This window comes from Bos indicus, chromosome 10, assembly GCF_029378745.1.
Source record: "Bos indicus isolate NIAB-ARS_2022 breed Sahiwal x Tharparkar chromosome 10, NIAB-ARS_B.indTharparkar_mat_pri_1.0, whole genome shotgun sequence".
NCBI classification, from domain to species: Eukaryota; Metazoa; Chordata; class Mammalia; order Artiodactyla; family Bovidae; genus Bos; species Bos indicus.
Window position 1 is genome coordinate 4922766 of NC_091769.1, and position 21408 is coordinate 4944173.

At 43.1% G+C, this 21408-nt stretch overlaps 1 protein-coding gene across 1 annotated transcript in view; it reads left to right on the top strand.

Moving 5' to 3' along the window:
* The window catches only part of LVRN (laeverin), a 79206-nt gene that overhangs the window by 14138 nt on the left and 43660 nt on the right, over nt 1–21408 (top strand). Inside the window, exons 2-4 of the mRNA XM_019968041.2 lie at nt 7780–7922; nt 9256–9395; nt 13986–14112. Of these exons, the coding sequence (XP_019823600.2) occupies nt 7780–7922; nt 9256–9395; nt 13986–14112 (410 nt within the window). The remainder of the gene's footprint in view (nt 1–7779; nt 7923–9255; nt 9396–13985; nt 14113–21408) is intronic.

Genomic DNA, 21408 nt, shown 5'->3' on the forward strand with positions numbered 1-21408 from the left:
AGAGTAACACTGGCTTCAAATAATAAATTTGGAGGTATTCCTTCTTTAATTTTCTGAAAAAATTTATGTAGGATTGGTATTATTTCTTTGTTAAATGCTTGGTTGCTTTCCACCAATGAAGCCACCTGGGCCTGGAGCTGCTTTGTGGGATGGTTTTTAACTACAAATTTGTTGTTGTTCAATGCTTAGTCATGTCCAGCTCTTCCTGACCCCACGGACTGCAGCATGCCAGGCTTCCCTGTCCTTCACCATCTCCCGGAGTTTGCTCAAACTCATGTCCATTGAGTCGGTGATGCCGTCCAACCATCTCATCCTCTGTCATCCCCTTCTCCTCCTGCCTTCAATCTTTCCCAGCATCAGGGGCTTTTCAAATGAGTCAGCTCTTCACATCAGGTGGCCAAAGTATTGGGGTTTCAGCTTCAGCATCAGTCCTTCCAATGAATATTCAGGACTGTTTTCCTTTAGAATTAACTGATTTGATCTCCTTGCTGTCCAAAGGACTCTCAAGAGTCTTCTCCAGCACCACAGTTAGAAGGCATGAATTCTTCGGTGCTCAGTCTTTTTTATTGTCTATCTCTCACATCCATACAACTGAAAAAAACCATAGCTTTGACTATACAGACCTTTGTAGGCAAAGTAATGTCTCTACTTTTTAATATGCTGTCTAGTTTTGTCATTAATTTTCTTCCAAGGAGCAAGCGTCTTTTAATTTCATGGCTGCATTCACAATTGAAAATTAAGATCTTTATTTGGACAAATTAAGATGAGGATAGCATGATCAAAATCAATCATTTTGTGCAGGTGTCTTATTAAAGAGTGAACTGTGAATTGAAAAAGACTCCAGTTATTTTTTATGCTAAGAAATCTGGCACAGTCCTCAGGGTATGACACACAAGAGAGAAATTGAGTAATATTAGGGAAGAATTTAAAAGTCTCAAGACAAGTGCCAGGCATATGATATGGTTGGTGTCACAGAGACAAGAGGTCACAGTTCATTATCCTATAGAGGTGTTGAACCCATGTATTTTCTGTGGCTGAGTTGTTTTCTCTGGGAGATAGTTTACTCTGCAGGGTTTTAGAGCTTGTATCTTTGAAAACAAGTGTAACTAGCATATTGAAAAAGCATACCTCATATTTCAGCAAAAATGCAGTTGTTTTTCTCTCACTCTCTCTTTACAGTTTTGTCTCTGGAGTATTATCTCCTGCCTGAATCCTCTAATATTATATATATATGAAAATGCAGGTATCCTCAGTCATGTCTGACTTGTTGTGACCCCATGAACTGTAGCCCTGCCAGGCTCCTCTGTCCATGGAATTTTCCTGGCGAGAATACTTGAGTGGATTGCCATTTCCTTCTCCAGGGGATCTTCCTGACCCAGGGATCAAACCCACATCTTTTGTGCCTTCTGTATTGCAGGTGGATTCTTTCCCACTGAGCCATTGGGGAAGCCCCACATGAATACTCTAGCAACCCATAATTGTTTACTAATTCTTAAGTAACAGAAGATCTATGCTCACTAAGTTACAAACATTATCCAGATGCAAAAAAATTTAGAAAATCCAGTCTTGGATGATACTCAAAACTCTGAACTTCAGTTACTATTAAATCTCCCTTTTTCTCTCTCCAACCTTACTTCTCGGAGCTTGGGCTAACTTCAGGATGGAAGCCTGCAGTGAGATAGAGGGCGGTGGTCCTTCCTTCCCTCCACCTCCTATTTTGAGACCCCCACTCCGACCTGAGAGCTGTTGTTTCAACCCCACCAGGTCCTGGGAGGAAGACAGGGAGAGGCAACACATGGGGCAGCTCTGACTCAAACCGGTACTCTCATTGTTTGGTCTCACTCTGGTCTAGCACAGGCCTTTTTCCCTGGAGATGTCATGTTCCCAGACTCTTCAGAGCTTTCTCACTGTTTCTTTTTCTCCTACAATTCTCTTGTCCTTGCAGGATGCTTCTTGTATTTCTCTGTTCTGATGGTCACTTGGGACTCCTTCCTCAGGCCCTAGATACACAGTACTGCATCTCCAAACTCCTCCAAGTGGCTCCATTGGACAGAACCCAGGCAGTCTTCATACTGGCTCACTGTGTGTGTCAGGAACCACAGCTCTTCCAAGGAACACTCATACATCCCTTGCCCGAGGCTGATGTGGGTGGCAAGACAACTCTCTCCTAGTTTTGCCTCCAAAACAGTCGGTATAGATTCCTACCTGATAGGAGTTCGACTCCAGCCAGTGTCAATTTCAGCTTTCTCAAGAGTGAATTAGTCTCTCTCTCAGGGCTTTCCTGGTGGGTAAAGAATCCGCCTGCGATGCAGGAGACCTGGGTTCAATCCCTGGGTTGGGAACATCCCCTGGAAAAGGGAATAGCAACTCACTCCAGTATTCTTGCTTGGAGAATTCCATGGACAGAGGGGCCTGGTGAGCCACAGTTCATGGGGTTCCAAAGAGTTGGACGTGACTGAGAAACTAACACACACACACACACACACACACACGAAGTCTCTCAGCCTTGGGAAGCACTTTCTCTGCTCTCTGGGGGATTTTTTTCTGCCTAGCTCAGGCTTAGAGAGTCGCTGCCTGAATGCAGGACGACTTGGCGGCACAATGTCCCTCCCCATCAAGGAATCTTTTCTCTGATCACTCTTGTCTGTGTTCCCTGACCCTTCTTCTGTGTCCTCAGTGGAGCTGAGAATCCCGAGATTGGCTCGGAGGCTCTTGAGGCCATTTACTTTCAAAATCTCCATAACACGGTTTGGTGCCTTTCTTTGAAATTTTACATCTATTATGTTCTGTCGTCTGGTGGAACCTTCAGTTTTAAGATCGTATTACATAAGTAATAAACAAACATGATTCATGGGCCGATCCTTGAACCACAGTCCAGTGGTGTACCATCTGTCTTTACTAAACATTCTGGTTTCTGAGTTGTTACTGTGTTTAAAAAAAAAAAAAATCAGGGCGGGGGAAAATGCTCCAGAGCATCTTATTTTATCTTTAACCAGCCATGCTATTTAGCACTTCTTAACTAGAGCTGTAGGCAGACAGCGTTCATGAAATAATTTGGAGTGAAATATTGTACTGAATGGGTGTGTTTTCTGTGAGAGTAGATGGATCCCCAAGGGCATTGCGTATCTTGCCTGCTAAGACTTTTTCCAGCACAAGAACGTGGTGAGTCCACAAATCTCTGGCTGTACAAGAGGGCAGGAGAGTGGCTTTGCAATACTGAGCCACTGGGAGACAAATCCTCCAAAATTAACTCTCTCCCCAGCTGACCACTGTAAACCCAGACTTCATAGGCACCATAATAGCATGGTTCAGTGAGGTTTGCAGGGAGGAGAGGGTGGTGGAGGTTCTGTTTTCTGAGACCAGGATATCCTCACAGGGTTGCTTGAATCCAAAGCAGAGAGAGAAGGGAAATAAATATCAACCTTGGGTCCTGATGTGGCATAACCAGATTGTGTGTGATGCTGGCTGGCACTGACCTTTGCGTTTAAGAATTAGCCAGAATGGCTCTACGTTGTAAGGCTTTCCCCCTTTTTGTTTGTTTGTATGAAACCAGGGAGGGAAATAATTGAGTAAAACCCAAGTGTTTTTCATTTCACTTCTCTGGAGACCTTAATCACGGAATTGGAAGGACTCCCTTGATGCTTGATTTGTTAACGCAGTGACTCCCTAAGCTTGTGTCTCCTAGTCTTTTTGAACCTGCAGCTCCTTCTGGTGAGCATGAAAGTTCCCCACCTCCTTGAAGAGTCTGATTTTCTCCCTCCTCCCCACCTTGCCACCTCCTTGAGATTTGCATGTTTTGGGAAGTCATGGCAGCAGAAGAGACGTTACCAAGCTGTATTTTCTATAGTTTCCATTACAAAAACAACAGGCATGTGTTGGCTTTCCAAATATATAAGCGTGTATTACATAACTGAATGTGCTTTTTCACCTTACGTTGCACTTTTCATGCTGACAGATCACCATTTGTACAAAGTATCCTGCTATTTCAGAAGGCTCATAGACCTTCTGAATGAAGGTCATGTGTGAAAGCTCCTGAGGGGGCTGTTTGTCACCGTCCCAGATGGCTCAGTCATGGCCACCTCATGGGCTCTTTTTTCTCTCCTGTTGGAGTCTTTATCTCTGTTGGAATCAGTTTTAGAGCTGTAAGTGGACTTACGGACTCATCTAGTCCCATCTCTGCATTTTATAGAACTGGATGTTCAGAGCGTTTAAGCAGCTTTTCCAACATTACAGCACTACGTTTATACTGCAGGTCCTGAGCCATGACTCAGGTTGCTGAATCCCCTGCTCCATTTTTCTTTTTACTGTATTGTTCGGTACTTGAATCTTTCCCATCCTCTTTAAAGTTTATCCCATCCCCTTTAAAGATACCAACCAATACTACAAAGCAAATAAATGCCAATCTGGCATGTGGCAAACTCTACAAAAATATTTCATATTATTCTGTATATATTAATATCAAGCTTCCTTTACTTTGTAGTAACTCCAAGGCTGAGAAAATAGTTGCTGTGAACCCATATTTTTGCCAAGTTTTAAAAAATCGTACAAAGGAAAAATATATAATCCCTAATTTCTGGTAGTTTAAAATTAACTGGGGAGACAAACATGGTTTATATTAAGCTTATGGCCACCTATGATCTCTGGAACCCCCCCCTTTTTTTTTTTAATTTACAATGTTGTGTTTAATTTCTGCTGTATGGGAAAATGATGGAACCTTTTTAGATACATTTGTAATTAGTGATTTCCAACTGTCCACCCCAATCTGTAATTTATCCCTCCTTGAATTCTTCTGTAGTTCATCTATATCAAGAACAGTTTGTGAGAGTAGAAGGAATAGAGAATTCACAGATCATTTATTGCTAAATTCAGTTACTAATAATATAAAGCCTCAATTAATAATGAAACAGAGATAGTGGAATTATTTTCTAGAAGGGGAAACTGAGGTTCGGCAAGGGTAAGTAACTAGTTTAGGGTTATCATTACGTAGAGCAGAGTCTTGGAACCGAAGTGGCTGCTGTCAGAGCCTCAAATCCTTTCAGCCCATGAAAGTAAGAGTGTAATAAAGTTGGAAAAAGCAAATAAAGCCAAATAGGCTTGTTGAAAATTACAGTTTTGTCACTGTGACGCTGGTAGCCCATCAAACTAGCTGATGTGAAACGTTTGAACGTGCCCCTGTTCTGTGCGCTCTTCCGAAAACTGTGTAAAGTTTCATGTGAACAGGGCCCTTTTCATGGTGGAGGAGGCATTTACAGAGGCGGATGATGGGTGGGCTGTGCTTTCAAGGTATCTGTGTTGAATTCACCTTTTATTTATCTAAAAACTGGGCTGGAACTTCCCCAGTGGGTCCATTGGTTGAAACTTTGCCCTCCAAGGCAGGGAGTGTGGGTTCCATATCTGGTTGGGGAACTAAGATCCCCCAAGCCTAATGCCCTAAAAACCAAAACACAAAAACCGTTATCATAATGTCAACTACAAAATGCACAACTGGAGAGTTGCAAGTTAAGTTTTATTGGGGGCAAAATGAGGACTGCCGCTCGGGAGACAGCAGATCAGAGAGCTCTGAGAGACTGCTCCAAAGAGGCAATGGTGGAAGGTCAATATATAAGATTTTGGTGAAGGCAAAGTTCAATACAATCAAGCGCTTACTTTACAAAAGGCTTTCTGCTAGTCACGAGGAGCCGATGTCACCATGAAGGGATTTAGTGATTTTCTAGATACGAAGAGATGCAAGGATTGGGATCATGAAATCAGTTCCTGAAAATATCTAACTAAAGATCTAAACTATCATAACTAAAGCTTTGACCAAGTTAGCATACTAAAAACAGAGACATTACTTTACCAACAAAGGTCTGTCTAGTGAAAGCTATGGTTTTTCCAGTAGTCATGTATAGATGTGAGAGTTGGACTATCAAGAAAGCTGAGGGCTGAAAAATTGATGCTTTTGAACTGTGGTGTTGGAGAAGACTCTTGACAGTCCCTTGGACTGCAAGGAGATCCAACCAGTCCATCCTAAAGGAAATCAGTCCTGAGTATTCATTGGAAGGACTGATGCTGAAGCTGAAACACCAATACTTTGGCCACCTGATATGAAGAACTGACTCATTGGAAAAGATCCTGATGCTGGGAGAGATTGAAGGTGTAAAGAGAAGGGGACAACAGAGGATGAGATGGTTGAATGGCATCACCATTTTGATGGACATGAGTTTGAGCAAGCTCTGGGAGTTGATGATGGACAGGGAGGCCTGGCATGCTGCAGCCCACAGGGTCGAGAAGAGTTGGACATGACTGAGTGACTGAACTGAACTGAACTGAAAGATCTGTTCCACCAGATTCCCTGGAGCACAAAGCGCCTCACTCCACCCTGAACTCCCCCCGCAGTTGCTGAAGGTCAACAGCTGCAGCTGCACAGGGTTCAGTCTCCACATAGGCATTTGGCAAATGCTCTTGTTGTTCAGTCGCTAGGAGGTGCTCTTGGGAAGTGCCAATTTGTAGTTGACAGTAACAAATTCCTTAAAGACTTTAAAAATGGTCCACATTTAAAAAAAAAAAAAAAAGAAGAACTGGATCTGAAGCTGGAGTGACATTAGCATGAGAGACATTAGGTCTCAGCACCTTAGGAGAAAAAAAGGAATTTAGCATCCGTAATTGTCACCTGAAAGCAATTCCCAGGTCACAGAGTCTTGGAAAATGGGCTGATGAGACTTCAGATTTCTTTGGAGGAGAAAGCACCCATGGTCTTGTCAGCCTCCAGCAGTGTTTACAGAGGGTGAAACTGGCAACCTCCATATTTCCTCAGGGTACTCTTGTTCCTAAGCTTTTCCCCGTAAATCACCAGTCCACTGTGGGATAATGTCACTTTGGAATTTTTCCATGAAGATGCAGGAAGGAGTGGTAAGGATCCGATTGTTGTTCTTGTTGTTTAGTCTCTGGGTCGTGTCTGACTCTTTGTGACCCCATGGACTGCAGCACACCAGGTTTCCCTTCCTTCACCACCTCCCGGAGTTTGCTCAGATTCATGTCCACTGAGTCGGTGATACTATCTAACCGTGGCATCCTCTGACTGATGGAGACTGATGCTGAAGCTGAAACTCCAGTAGTTTTGCCACCTGATGCAAAGAGCCAACTGATTGGAAAAAGCCCTAATGCTGGGAAAGATTGACGGCAGAAGAAGAGGGCAGCAGAGGATGAGGGATTCGATAAATCCACCCATATGCAAATGAAAGTTGTTTTGTTCAGTTGGGATATGTCTATATTGTTTAGCACCAAGGGTATGCAAAATAAAACCTTTTAAAATTTCCAACCAGGAAAAAGAAGGAACATGTGAGAAAAAGATAAAAATATAGATATTCTTCTTCTGACTTGCACTTTGGTGGAGAATGAAAGCTAGACCATCCCCAAAGAATTAATCCTAGTTTAAAAAAATCCTTGGTTCTCAAAAGCCTGGCATTGCATATTTGTTCCTATTTTGTTTGTAAAAGGTTTTAAAGGCATATGATGTAATGAAGTAAATGTTATTTTGTGGTTGAAAATTAAAGAGTTCTTTTGTATTTTAGGTCTTACAGGAAATCTCAGGGGTAGTGAGAACTGGAATTTGTGTATATTATGGGAAGGGGAATAAGGAAGATGAGGGGAAAATGTTCCAGCTCCTTTCTTCAGATAATTTTAAGCCATAATCCATCTCTCTCTCTCTCTCTGTGTATATATATAAGTATATATACACATTTGCTTCCATTGGTTTAAGATAAAAATAAGTAGATTTGTCCCCCAAATATATTTCAGGGCCCTGTTAGCATCTCACATGGAACCAACATTTGCCAGGAATGTTTTTCCTTGTTTTGATGAGCCAGCTCTGAAGGCAACTTTTAATATTACAGTCATTCATCATCCACGTTATGTGGCCCTTTCTAACATGCCAAAGCTAAGTAAGTAATGTTTTCTATCATCTTGTATCTATATGTAATTATATGTTTATATAAATATATACTTATATATTTTTATATGTGCACGTATATTTGTGTATTACATGTTTTATATATATATGTGTGTGTGTGTATTTAACTCTGTAATAGATTTTACAACAGTAGATTTTCTTGGCAGTGTATTGAGAACGTATTTTAATTATGGTATATTATAACCAGAGAGGGCGGCCACCCGGGATACGTGTCAGCACCCACATCTTGGCGATGGTAAATCCTGATCCTTTTTGTATTAGGAGCTGGGAACATTGTACTGTTTTCATACATTGGTATCCTGTCTGCCCATTAATTTGGGTTTCAGTCTTGTAATCATTCATGATAGCAAGCTAGTGGACTTAGTCTAAATCTGGTACATAGATGTGGGTTTTTTGTTAGTTTCAGGTTTTTTTTTTTTGCTGTTAGCTCACAGCACTTTTTTTTTTTCTTTTGGTTGAATTAGTATGCAACTTTAAAAAATTCTGATATTTCTCATAAAAGTTAAAATTCTTAGTTTTTTGGGGAAGCTCAGACCACCTAACAGCACTGGCCCTGCACTTCCTACATGCCAGTCTGGTTGCAGGTGAGAAAAGGCTGCCCCTGTGGTCCCCACCCCGCCCTGTTCTGCACATCAGCCTGTTCACACTGAGCACCCGGCCTGCTCAGGCCTTCCAGTTTGTGATTTCAGGTTCAGAGACCCCAGTGGGACTCCACTGAGGACCTGCCCCAAACCTGAGAATGGCAGAATTATACCTTGCTGACCTGCCATGGAGAGGCCGGCTGGAGTAGCAAACAGCAGTGGATGGAAAGAGAAAGCAGCTCACGGGCCTGACTGACAGCTGCTCACGGATTTGCCCTCCACCCAGACCACATTATTCATGGTGCTAATTCAGAACCAAGAATCGAGTCCTTGGTGGTGATGGTTTAGTCACTAAGTTGTATGCGACTCTTGCGACCCCATGAACAGTAGTCTACCAGGCTCCTCTGTCCATGGGATTCTCCAAGCAAGAATACTGGAATGGATTGCCATTTCCTTCTCCAGGGGATCTTCCTGATCTAGGAATTGAACCCTGGTCTCCTGCATTGCAGGCAGATTCTCTACTGTCGGAGCTAGGAGCGAAGCCCGACACTGTCCTTAGGCCTTCCTAATAGATAGCTCGAAGGTAGAGAAATCCGAGCCACTGAACCGTGGGGAGAGGTTGGGAAGACGGTAGTTGAGTGGTCGTCGAACTTGGCCAATTGTTTCAAACTGTGTTCCTTATTGCTCATTTACAGTGATTTGGACTAAAATCAATTTCTTTAGGTCAGTCTGAGAAAGAAGATGTGAACGGAAGCAAGTGGACTGTTACCACCTTTCACACCACGCCCCACATGCCCACTTACTTAGCTGCCTTTGTCATTTGTGACTATGAGCACATCGGCAGGATCGAGAGGGGCAAGGAGGTGAGTGAGGGAGACCCTCCAGGTGCGGGACGTTTGTGCTGGCTGCGGACTGTTCGCGCACTCCTTCGCCTCGGGGGCTGGGCCTGCACCCCCCGCGGACCTCTCCTAGTTCTTCCCCCAAGCCCTGTCACTGCTCTGAGCAAAACACTGCGGAGCGGAGCGCAGCCCTTCCCTCTGGGGCGGAGGGATTTCTATGGAAGGTTGCGCCTCACGTCCCCTAGACGCAGGTTCTGAGCCCCCTCTTCCCAGGCCCTCGCTGCCTTTCAGAGCACAGAGAGAAGAGGGCAAGGGGCCACACCAGCATCTTGAAACTCAGGTTATGTGTTGTATACCTTGCCTACTTGCTCCTGATGCCAGCTGAGGCAGCTGCTCTGGCTGAAATGCTGCAGGCAGGTTAATCACCGTCCCTATGAAGGACCAGGCCTACTGGGTATGAACACTAACCCAGAGTTGAGGAAGTCGGTGCTCTGTCCTGGAACACCTAGTTTTCACCCAGTTGTACCCTTGTTACATAATAATCCTTTGGGAAAATATCAACGTGATTGTAACAGTACTTTATGGACTGGAGAAGGCAATGGCACCCACTCCAGTACTCTTGCCTGGAAAATCCCATGGATGGAGGATCCCTGGTAGGCTACAGTCCATGGGGTCGCTAAGAGTCGGACACGACTGAGCGACTTCACTTTCACTTTTCATTTTCATGCATTGGAGAAGGAAATGGCAACCCACTCCAGTGTTCTTGCCTGGAGAATTCCAGGGACGGGGGAGCCTGGTGGGCTGCCGTCTATGGGGTCACACACACAGTCGGACACGACTGAAGTGACTTAACGTAACTTAACGTCACTCCCTATGCTAGAGTGTGGAGGTAGGTAGGGCCAGTGCCTTAGGCCCAGTTCTTTCTAAGCAAATGGACCTCATCAGGCTAAGGCTGTCTCCTGGGCTGGTGAACTTCCCGGCTTGTGCCTTTGGCTTGTGCAGATAAGGAAGCTGTGGATGAACCAACTCTTATCACCAGGGGAGAATTGCTCAAAATTCCTTGTCCGAAGGATGAATGAATAATCTTGCATTAGATGCAAAGGACAGCTCATTATCACCTTCAGCTGTTGGCTCCAGCCTGATTTCCCTTATTGAGTAATCACTGGTAGATCCTTGATATTTACAGATAGAACTTGGGCCAAGTCAAACATTCATGACGTGTATTGATAAATGCACTCAGACACGGTGTGGAAGCCTATGCTTTGTACCTGGCATGAAGGAGTGACTGGGGCTCGCAAGCGATGGAGATGGCTGTAAGCATCCGCATCTCCGTTGGCTTGTTGCTCTCAATGCTGCTGCACAGCATGAATAATTCTTACAAACGGATCGTATCTGTTTCTTCATGAAAGGTCACCGTGAAAAGAAAGCTGCCATGGAAGCAAAGAGAAAATGGAACATGCCTAAGAAAGTAATGGTCTTAGCCAGAAAATTGAAATTTGGGATGAGTTTATCAGTGGAATGTTGTGTTTGGCTATGACTCAGTTCTGGAAAGCTAAGGAATTCACCATATACTCTACAAGAACCAGACTGTACTCTTGGAATAGCATCCAGACTCTACAAAAAGGACTCCCTAAATAAGAGAAAAAATTTAGCAAAGTTGAAAATGTGGTTCATGCGTGGCATGAGGATAAATATAAGACACGCATAACTAAGGTTGGAAATGAGAAATGGAATATTTTCTGCTCTGTCAGTAGAGAGGGATGTCATAGTCGTCAGCAATTGCAGCCTTCCAGTGTGAGCTGGTGAGCCCTGAGGGAACTCAGGAAGGAAAAGAATAGCTGTCATCTAGCAGCCATTAGATGACAGCCATTCCCTAGAGTGAGCCCCAAGGAAGCTCAGGATGTGAAATACACAGGATGTCTGCCACAGATAGCTGAGGTACATATCAAAGGAATGATTCCAGTGAGCCCAGACTCTTGCATCTTCCCATACATAGAAAGTGCTAAATTCCTTAACTTGGGATGTCTGGGGCTTTTTTCTCTAATTAACAGTAATCTTTTGATGTTCAGACTACCTGCCCTTTGTTGCAGAACTTCTATATAATCTGACTCCTCCCCTCGTCTCCTCAGAGCAGTTCTCTCTGGTTGCTTGAGATGCTGTCTCCCGGGCTTGAAGCCCTAAAAATTTCTGCCATAACTCTCAACTTTTAGGTTGCTATATTTTTTCACTCGACAGTTACGGCAGCCGTGAAGGGACGTGAACCGTCAGCTACCTGGGACCGGTACCCTGTGGTTTTCACACCTTGAGCTTCCTGGGGGCTGCTCACCATGGGGAGTGGCTACAGTCTGATGGCTGCTAGCGGCCAGGTGCCCTTTACCTTCCTGTGTTCTCTCGGGGCTCCTCGGCTCGTTCGGGAGGGCTGCAATCATTGACGACTGTAACATCTTCGTTTCCTGATACAGCAGGAAATATTCTGTTTCTCAGAAATAACATTTTGAATTTATCACACATGTGCACGTGTAAAGAGATTTTTCCTTTAGAGGTTGAGGTCTGCTGGGTCTAATCAGGACCACAAGGACACACTGGTGGGCTAGGTGTGATTTTGAAGGAACTTTTTCTTCAAAATGTTCCGCACGTATTTGTGATCCTCACTGCCCTGCCCCTCCCCAACAGCTTGAAATCATCATTTGCCTCCACTGTGGCTTAGAGTGGTCATTTGTGGGAGGAGCCTTGTAAACTGGAAATTTATATACACACTTTATGACAGCCTTCCCTCCCAAAAGGCTACAGTTAATATGTGTGTATTATCCTGAATGTGGTGACTGTTGCCTTCACTCAGCAGTGTGGGCTCTGGTCTAGATGTCCTCCTGGCTTTGCCTTGGAGGTGAGAGCTTGAGACAGGGCAGATGCCGGTAGTGGAGGGGCAGGACTGAGGCCTTGGGGTGGGAGGAGGCTGGAAGAAAGGAGAGGATCCAGGCGGGAGGCTTCTAAAACACGTACCGAAGACCTCATGTCATTCAAAAGTCACAAAACGCAAGACAAACTTTCCAGCAGAAATAAAAGCAAAGACGAGTGAACGTCTGGTTGGGGGACAGCGATCTGCAGATATCGTTGTGCTGCTTTTCGTTTTCTTCACATTGTCTCTTGTGTTTTGTAGACAGCTCTTTCTCAAATTAACTGCATTCACAATCGGGACGAGTATCTTAATTCCCTCCTCGCTAACTTTCAGTCTAGAGTTAGGTGTTTCAGATGTGTTTTTAAGCACTGACACCAGCAATTCCATTTAAAAGTGCTCAGATGGTATTGTTGAAGGAGTACCATGATTTCAAAATAAAATGACAATGGATGGTAAAACAACATCAAATTAGTCACCGAAATAACACAAACAAGTTCAAGCACCCAAATAACAATACAGTCACGCTAAACTAACAAAACATGGCAGAGATTTCTTTCCATCTACTGCTAACACGGAAGTGTCATATACAGAGGATATAATTTGCTTGCTTCAGTAACTGTAGAAGTCATGAGACTTTTGATGAACTTTTTAAAATTGAGGAAATTAACCTTATTTCAAATTTTGAAAATAAGATGGCACTATTCATGTTTTGGGAGCTTCCCATGTGGCACAGTGGTAAAGGATCCACCTGCAAGTTCAGGAGATGCTGGTTCAGTCCCTGGGTCTGGAAGATCCCCTGGAGTGGGAAATGGCAACCCACTCCAGTACTCTTGCCTGGGAAATCCTATGGACAGAGGAGCCTGGTGGGCTATAGCTCATGAGGTTGCAGAGAGTTGGACATGACTGAGCACACTTGCGCTCATGTTTTTTATTAACAAATCATTTTAAATTTGCATGATTCACATTTGTTTCATATTTTTATACTGTGTAACCCCTGCTAACTGCCCAACTCTGTTTTGAATCACTGGAAATATGTCCTGAAAAGGGAAGCTAGGATCCAAAGGGCCCTTTTGCTCTAATATAGAATCCATGTTTTCTGTGGGGGTAGATACCACTCCGCAGGATTTTTTTTTTAATTTATTTTTTATGTATTTTTGGCCATGCTGGGTCTCCGTTGCTATGCAGGCTTTTCTCTAGCTGCTGCTAGCGGGGCTGCTCTCTCGCTGTGGTGTGCGGGCTTCTCATCGCAGTGGCTTCTCTCGTTACGGAGCTCGGCCTCCAGCGCGGCTCCCAGGCACCAGAGCACAGGCTCGGTAGTTGTGGCACACGGGCTTAGTTGCTCAACAGCCTGTGGGATCTGCCTGAATCAGGTATCAAACCTGTATTGGCAGGCTGACCCTTTACCATTGAGCCACCAGGGAAGACCCCCACCCCCACCCCCTGCAACCAGGATTATTTTTGAATTATAAAAGTTTTACACATTATTGCAAAAGATTGAAATAACACACTTCTGGAGAATCTCTGTTCCCAACTTAATGAATAGCCTCCAGGGCTTTTCTCATTGCATGGACACATGTAAACATTTTATCATGCAACTTCTTCTGAAAAGATAACCTTTGGCTCCAGAGCATCAGGAAATCTGAGCAAGCAGGCTGCCACTTTCCAAAATCACTGTACATATTGCTTTTCCTAATCACTGCTTAATTGTTTCTGTCTAGATACGCATCTGGGCCCGGAAAGATGCCATCGCAGATGGAAATGCAGATTTTGCTTTGAACATCACAGGTCCCATCTTCTCTTTTCTGGAGGATTTATTTAATATCAGTTACCCTCTTCCAAAAACAGGTGAGGTATCTTCCCTTACAATGTGTTTGATTTCCTATTATGGGTGCTCTAGGTTGAGATCAAAAGATACCTAGATGGGCCTCCAAGGACCGGTTGGCATTTTGTTGTTTTTGCTGTTTTGGAGTCAGCCCTGCTGGCTTCCCATCATTGTGTCCTACACGTTCCTAAACACGCAGAGGCCTGTCTGCTCCTTCTCTGCATGGTGCCGTGTGACTAGCTGGTGCTCAGAGGGCTCCCGGCTTCAGATCCCTCCTGGTGGCTTACTGGTGGCTTACCTCCTCCAGACCTTGCCTTCTTCCTGGCTTTCTGCCCTTTCATCTCACACCGAGAGCATGCAGTGCAATGTTCTGGATCCTTTTAACCGCTTGCGTGAATTACTCCAGTTCCCTTTAGGAAGGTTTTGTTGTTTTTTTCAAAATATGTTCTTTAGCTGTGAGTCATTGGATTAGGACTTGGGGGTCCCATCAGTGAATTTTTATTGTATAAAATTGGAATCATGTGTGAACAGAATATGATCCTCAAAGGAATATGTAAACATTTTGTTTCTCGTAGATCGGTATGGAATGTCCTTAAAATTATGTGAGCTGCTCAGCTCAGAAAGTTGTTCCATGTTTTGTCTCTCTCGCTTGAGGGTATCATGTCAGTGTGTTTTGTTCCTCTGAAAGGCTATTTAGTTGAAGTCTTGAGGGAAAGTATGCTTGGCCTTTACTGGCAGACAGTGGAAGAAGGTGGGGAGTAAAAATTAGGGCGCTCCAGGCTCCCGAATGCTGCATAGACAGGGCCTCTGCCGCTCAAGCCTTCTGGCTGAGGAGGGACGGGGAGTGAAGGAATAGGGGCCAGCCATGGCCTGCTCGTGGATCCCAGAGGTTATACCCGTCATTTAGAGAGTTGGAGGCAGGGACTTCCCTGGCAGGCCAGTGGTTAAGGCTCTGAGTTTCTACTGCAGGGGGCACAGGTTCGATCCCTGGCCAGGGAACTAAGATCCTCGATTCCCACATGCCACGCAGCACAGCCAAAAAAAAACTAGAAAAAGAAGGAAAGAAACAAAGACAGTTTGCAGCAACAGGAATCTGAGCATGAAGACCAAGTTTCTGGCACTTCTGTGGCCAGAAGATCTCAAGATGACCCTTGTCTAGGCAAGAAAATTTCTCTTTATCTTTATTTAGATAAGGAGAAGTCCAGAGTTATTCTTGATATCCTCATCGGTCAAAACATCTCCTCCATCCAGTTAAGTCACCTCCTTATTATCTCCACCTCCACCCACTTCTTCCCCATCCCCGTCATTCTCCCTAGTTCACATCACCAAAGTCTCTACCACAACTGACCTTGCTTTGACCACCGTCCCTCCTGTCTCCTCCAGTTCATCTTCCACACTGAGGCCTGAGGGATCTTTCCAAAGCAAAATCTGATCATGTTATTTCCCTGTTTAAAACTCTTCTGTGGCTTCCCAATGCCCTGGGGATAAAGTCCAAAGTTCACACCCTATCTTAACAGTGCATCTCTCGCCTACCTCTCCGGGCTTTTGACAGTTTCTCAGAGAAGAAGGGCTGCTCTAGCAGCATCTCTGTCCTCTTCTACACTTTCATCTTCTCCTCCTCTCGGTCAAGGTCTTGCACATTCAGTTTGCACATCCTGCCTTTCCTTTTACCCAACTTGTTGATTCTTATATTTCTCAACACAGTGCCTCCTCCTCCAGGAAGTCTTCCCTGACTCTTTCTCTCCCAAGCTTCCACAGCATCCTGTGCATCCCTGCATTCAAGTTCTTGAGCTGCTAGATCCTAATCATCTCTGCATTAGGTCAAGGGCAAGTTGAGGGTCAGGGTCTGGACTGTCCTTTTTTAAGTACCTTCTGAGCCTGTGACTCTGCTTCTCTCAGAATTGTTGTTTAGTTGCTAAGTCATGCCTGCCTCTTTTGCAACGCCATGGACTGTAGCCCGCCAGGCTCCTCTGTCCATGGGATTCTCCAGGCAAGAATGCTGGAGTGGGTTGCCATTTCTTTCTCCAACGGATCTTTCCAACCCAGGGATCAAACCCACGTTTCCTGCATTGGCAGATAGATTCTTTACCACTGAGCCACAAGGGAAGGCCCTGTCTCAAACTAGTAAAGAGTAAGCTTTTTTTTTTTTTTTTTTGGTGGGGGAGAAAATATGTTCAATGAGTTCCATAATTCCATGTAAATTCTGGCTAGATTACCAGCTCCTGGAAGTCAAGGTTATGGTGGCACTTTTTTTTTCTGTATCTTTCATAGCATCCGATCCAGTGTTGCTCTATGAGCACGCGTAGGTGGTGCTTAGTCAAAACTGCCTTTTGATGGATAGCTGATTACAATAGAGTTTCTCTATTACTGGATCTTTAAGAGAAAGATGAACTAATGTCTCCTAATTACTTTGACTTTTGGTTGAGTCATTTAAAAACAAAACAAAAAAACTGTTACAGCTGCTGGTGGAGTTGGCTGTTTAGGTTGTTATAAGCTTTAAAAGAAAAAGTGACATCATGATGCTTTTAGGAGTAAGTATAGGTGTTTAAGATTTGCAAACTTATAAAATAGCAACTTCCCTTTTAAGTTTTTATTTTTTCTTAACTTGTAACCATCTGCTAAAGCTGAAACTCTAGTACTTTGGCCACCTCATGCGAAGAGTTGACTCATTGGAAAAGACTCTGATGCTGGGAGAGATTGGGGGCAGGAGGAGAAGGGGACGACAGAGGATGAGATGGCTGGATGGCACCACTGACTCAATGGATGTGAGTCTGAGTGAACTCCGGGAGTTGGTGATAGACAGGGAGGCCTGGCGTGCTGCGATTCATGGGGTCGCAAAGTTGGACACGACTGAGCAACTGATCTGATCTGATCTGAACCATAGCAGGCTAATGATATATATTGTACATCTCAGCAAAGTTTGTATTTTTGAAGCAATAAAACTCAGTTCAGTTCAGTTCAGTTGCTCAGTCCTGTCCAACTCTTTGCGACCCCATAATTGCAGCACGCCAGGCCTCCCTGTCCATCACCAACTCCCGGAGTTCACTCAGACTCACGTTCATTGAGTCAGTGATGCCATCCAGCCATCTCATCTTCTGTCGTCCCCTTCTCCTCCTGCCCCCAATCCCTCCCAGCATCAGAGTCTTTTCCAATGAGTCAACTCTTCGCATGAGGTGGCCAAAGTACTGGAGTTTCAGCTTTAGCATGATTCCTTCCAAAGAAATCCCAGGGCTGATCTCCTTCAGAATGGACTGGTTGGATCTCCTTGCAGTCCAAGGGACTCTCAAGAGTCTTCTCCAACACCACAGTTCAAAAGCATCAATTCTTTGGCGTTCAGCCTTCTTCACACCCCAACTCTTACATCCATACATGACCACAGGAAAAACCATAGCCTTGACTAGACGGACCTTTGTTGGCAAAGTAATGTCTCTGCTTTTGAATATGCTATCTAGGTCGGTCATAACTTTCCTTCCAAGGAGTAAGCGTCTTTTACTTTCAGGGCTGCAGTCACCATCTGCAGTGATTTTGGAGGCCAAAAATATAAAGTCTGACACTGTTCCCACTGTTTCCCCATCTATTTCCCATGAAGTGATGGGACCGGATGCCATGATCTTCTTTTTCTGAATGTTGAGCTTTAAGCCAACTTTTTCACTCTCCACTTTCACTTTCATCAAGAGGCTTTTGAGTTCCTCTTCACTTTCTGCCATAAGGGTGGTGTCATCTGCCTATCTGAGGTTATTGATATTTCTCCCGGCAATCTTGATTCCAGTTTGTGTTTCTTCCAGTCCAGCGTTCCTCATGATGTACTCTGCATATAAGTTAAATAAGCAGGGTGACAATACATAGCCTTGACGTACTCCTTTTCCTATTTGGAACCAGTCTGTTGCTCCATGTCCAGTTGGAACTGTTGCTTCCTGACCTGAATACAGATTTCTCAAGAGGCAGGTCAGGTGATCTGGTTCCCATCTCTTTCAGAATTTTCCACAGTTTATTGTGATCCACGCAGTCAAAGGCTTTGGCATAGTCAATAAAGCAGAAATAGATGTTTTTCTGGAACTCTCTTGCTTTTTCGATGATCCAGCAGATGTTGGCAATTTGATCTCTGGTTTCTCTGCCTTTTCTAAAACCAGCTTGAACATTAGGAAGTTCACGGTTCATGTATTGCTGAAGCCTGGCTTGGAGAATTTTGAGCATTCCTTTACTAGCATGTGAGATGAGTGCAATTGTGCAGTAGTTGAGCATTCTTTGGCATTGCCTTTCTTTGGGATTGGAATGAAAATTGACCTTTTCCAGTCCTGTGGCCACTGCTGAGTTTTCCAAATTTGCTGGCATATTGAGTGCAGAACTTTCACAACATCATCTTTCAGGATTTGAAATAGCTCAACTGGAATTCCATCACCTCCACTACCTTTGTTCGTACTGATGCATTCTAAGGCCCACTTGATTTCACATTCCAGGATGTCTGGCTCTAGGTCAGTGATCACACCATCATGATTATCTGGGTCGTGAAGATCTTTTTTGTACAGTTCTTCTGTGTATTCTTGCCACCTCTTCTTAATATCTTCTGCTTCTGTTAGGTCCATACCATTTCTGTCCTTTATCGAGCCGATCTTTGCATGAAATGTTCCTTTGATATCTCTAATTTTCTTGAAGAGATCTCTAGTCTTTCCCATTCTGTTGTTCTCCTCTATTTCTTTGCATTGATCGCTGAGGAAGGCTTTCTTATCTCTTCTTGCTATTCTTTGGAACTCTGTATTCAGGTGCTTATATCTTTCCTTTTCTCCTTTGCTTTTCGCTTCTCTTCTTTTCACAGCTATTTGTAAGGCCTCCCCAGACAGCCATTTTGCGTTTTTGCATTTCTTTTCCATGGAGATGGTCTTGATCCCTGTCTCCTGTACAATGTCACGAACCTCATTGCATAGTTCATCAGGCACTCTATCTATCAGATCTAGGCCCTTAAATCTATTTCTCACTTCCACTGTATAATCATCAGGGATTTGATTTAGGTCATACCTGAATGGTCTAGTGGTTTTCCCTACTTTCTTCAGTTTAAGTCTGAATTTGGTAATAAGGAATTCATGATTTGAGCCACAGTCAGCTCCTGGTCTTATTTTTGTTGACTGTATAGAGCTTCTCCATCTTTGGCTGCCAAGAATATAATCAATCTGATTTCGGTGTTGACCATCTGGTGATGTCCATGTGTAGAGTCTTCTCTTAAAAAACTCAAGTTGTCTATAAATCATAAAGTGGTGACATAATTACCATAATTAGTGAGACTCTACTGAGTAAATGAAAATCACCTACTACTTTTCTAGGTGCTCTCTGAATGCAGAAGCAGTAGATGGTAGAGGCTCTGTTCAGGTAGCTGAGTTCGGCAGATAGCATCTACATGTTAAAGACAGAAGCAAACAAATTGCGAAGGAGGAGACAGCACTGACTCATAAAGTCAGCATGAAGTCTCAGCAGAAAGAGGACTGTGTGGCAGAAACCAACATAGTATTGTAAAGCAATTGTCCTTCAATTACAAATACGTAAATTTTAAAGAAACAGTTAAACAAAAAAGAAAGGACAGTAAGTGGTAATGGGAGTAGCCCAAATATATAAAGAACACCTACAGATAAATAAGAAAAATACAATAGGAAAAAAACAAGTAAAAGATATATGAATAGATGTTATACAGAAAAGGAAACACATGTGGCTAACAAACTTTTGAAGGAATATTTAACCTCATTAAGCAGTCTGAGAAATGAGTACCCAAGATCACAGTGACAACCTATTCAGTTGTCAAAGAGTAGACATTCTCACAAATACAAGTGTTAGAAAGTGACACTGTTGAAAGGAGTATCAGTTGTTACAACTTAAAAACCTGTTTGTTGTCTTACAATGTTGATCATCAGAATACCTTAAAACCCAGAAATTCCATTCCTAGATACATCTTCAAGAGGAATTTGAGCACATACATGCCAGAAGACATGTGCAAGAATGTTTGAAGCTACACTTTTCATACTAGTGTCAAATCCAAAGCAGCCAAAGTGGTCACTGATAGAATGGATATGGGTCATTCACACGATGGAAAACTATCCAGTAGAATGGGAAACCCAGGCTGAGGCAACTAAGTATGTCGAAAGATAATGGAGCATTACCTGTTGAGGATATGTAATGACCTGAATGTTTCTTACTATACACTGTCAGCTTCAACCAAGTGTAAACTCAACTAAATTACTGAGCGCAGCATAGCGAAAGCATTCATGAGGCAAATGTAGCATGGACTATAGCGATGATATTTCTTTCACTAGCAAAGGAAAATTTCAAAACTTGTATTGTTGTAGTGTTAGAAGTAACAAATGATCACACTGTAAAAAATTTGGAAAGATAGGGAAAGCACAAAAAAGAGAAGCAAAATCGCTTGGAATGCTGCCATGCAGAGATGACCATGGGTAACATTTTGATGTCTAGTTCTTTGTCTCAATTTCCATCTTTCTCTGTATTTGCTTCTTTGTTTTTAACAAAAATGACACCATGGAATTGATATTGTTCTTTGATTAAAAAAAAATTAACAATATAAAGCAATATGATCCAGGTAACCATTCTTTTTTATTGTCATTTTAACTCATAGGCTGCCTACATATCAATTTGACAAAATAATTTATTTAGTCTTCAGTGGTTGAAAATTTGGACTGATTTTTCCTTTCCTGAGGGGGAGGGGGCTGCTTTTAAAACATGAAAGGAAACATAAGGATGTGTTTACAAATATCCATGCTATTTGGCTTAGTAGAAATTGCAAAATTTGAAAGGCTAGGAACATTTTTAAAAGTTACGAAGCATTTTGTTGGACTGCTCCAGAAAAATTACCAGTTCACACCCTCATCAATAGGCTATGTGTCAGTTTTCCTATACCTAATTGTAAATTCTAGCCAATACTAATTATTACATTTGAAAATGTATTTCATACATTTGAAAGCTTGTTATATCATTGTTTTAATTGTTGCTTTTGATACTAATGAAGCTGAAAATTTTAAATAAGATTTTTGGGTGTTTGAATTATTTCTTTATTGAATTGTTCACGTTTTTCCTTTTTGATTCATCAAAGTTCTTTAAGTATTGAAAAAATATTTTCTAGTTGTGATATAGGCTGCAAATATTTACCCCAGTCTGTGTTTTGCCTTTCAAATTTGTTTGTGGTGTTTTTTTGGTGCACTAAAATATTTAATTTTAAATAGACTTAATTTTTTAGAACAGTTTATGAAAAAAGTGTGCCCAGAGTGTGAAGAGTCCTCATGTATCTCCTCTCCCTCCCCTTCCCCCCACCCCTAGTTTCT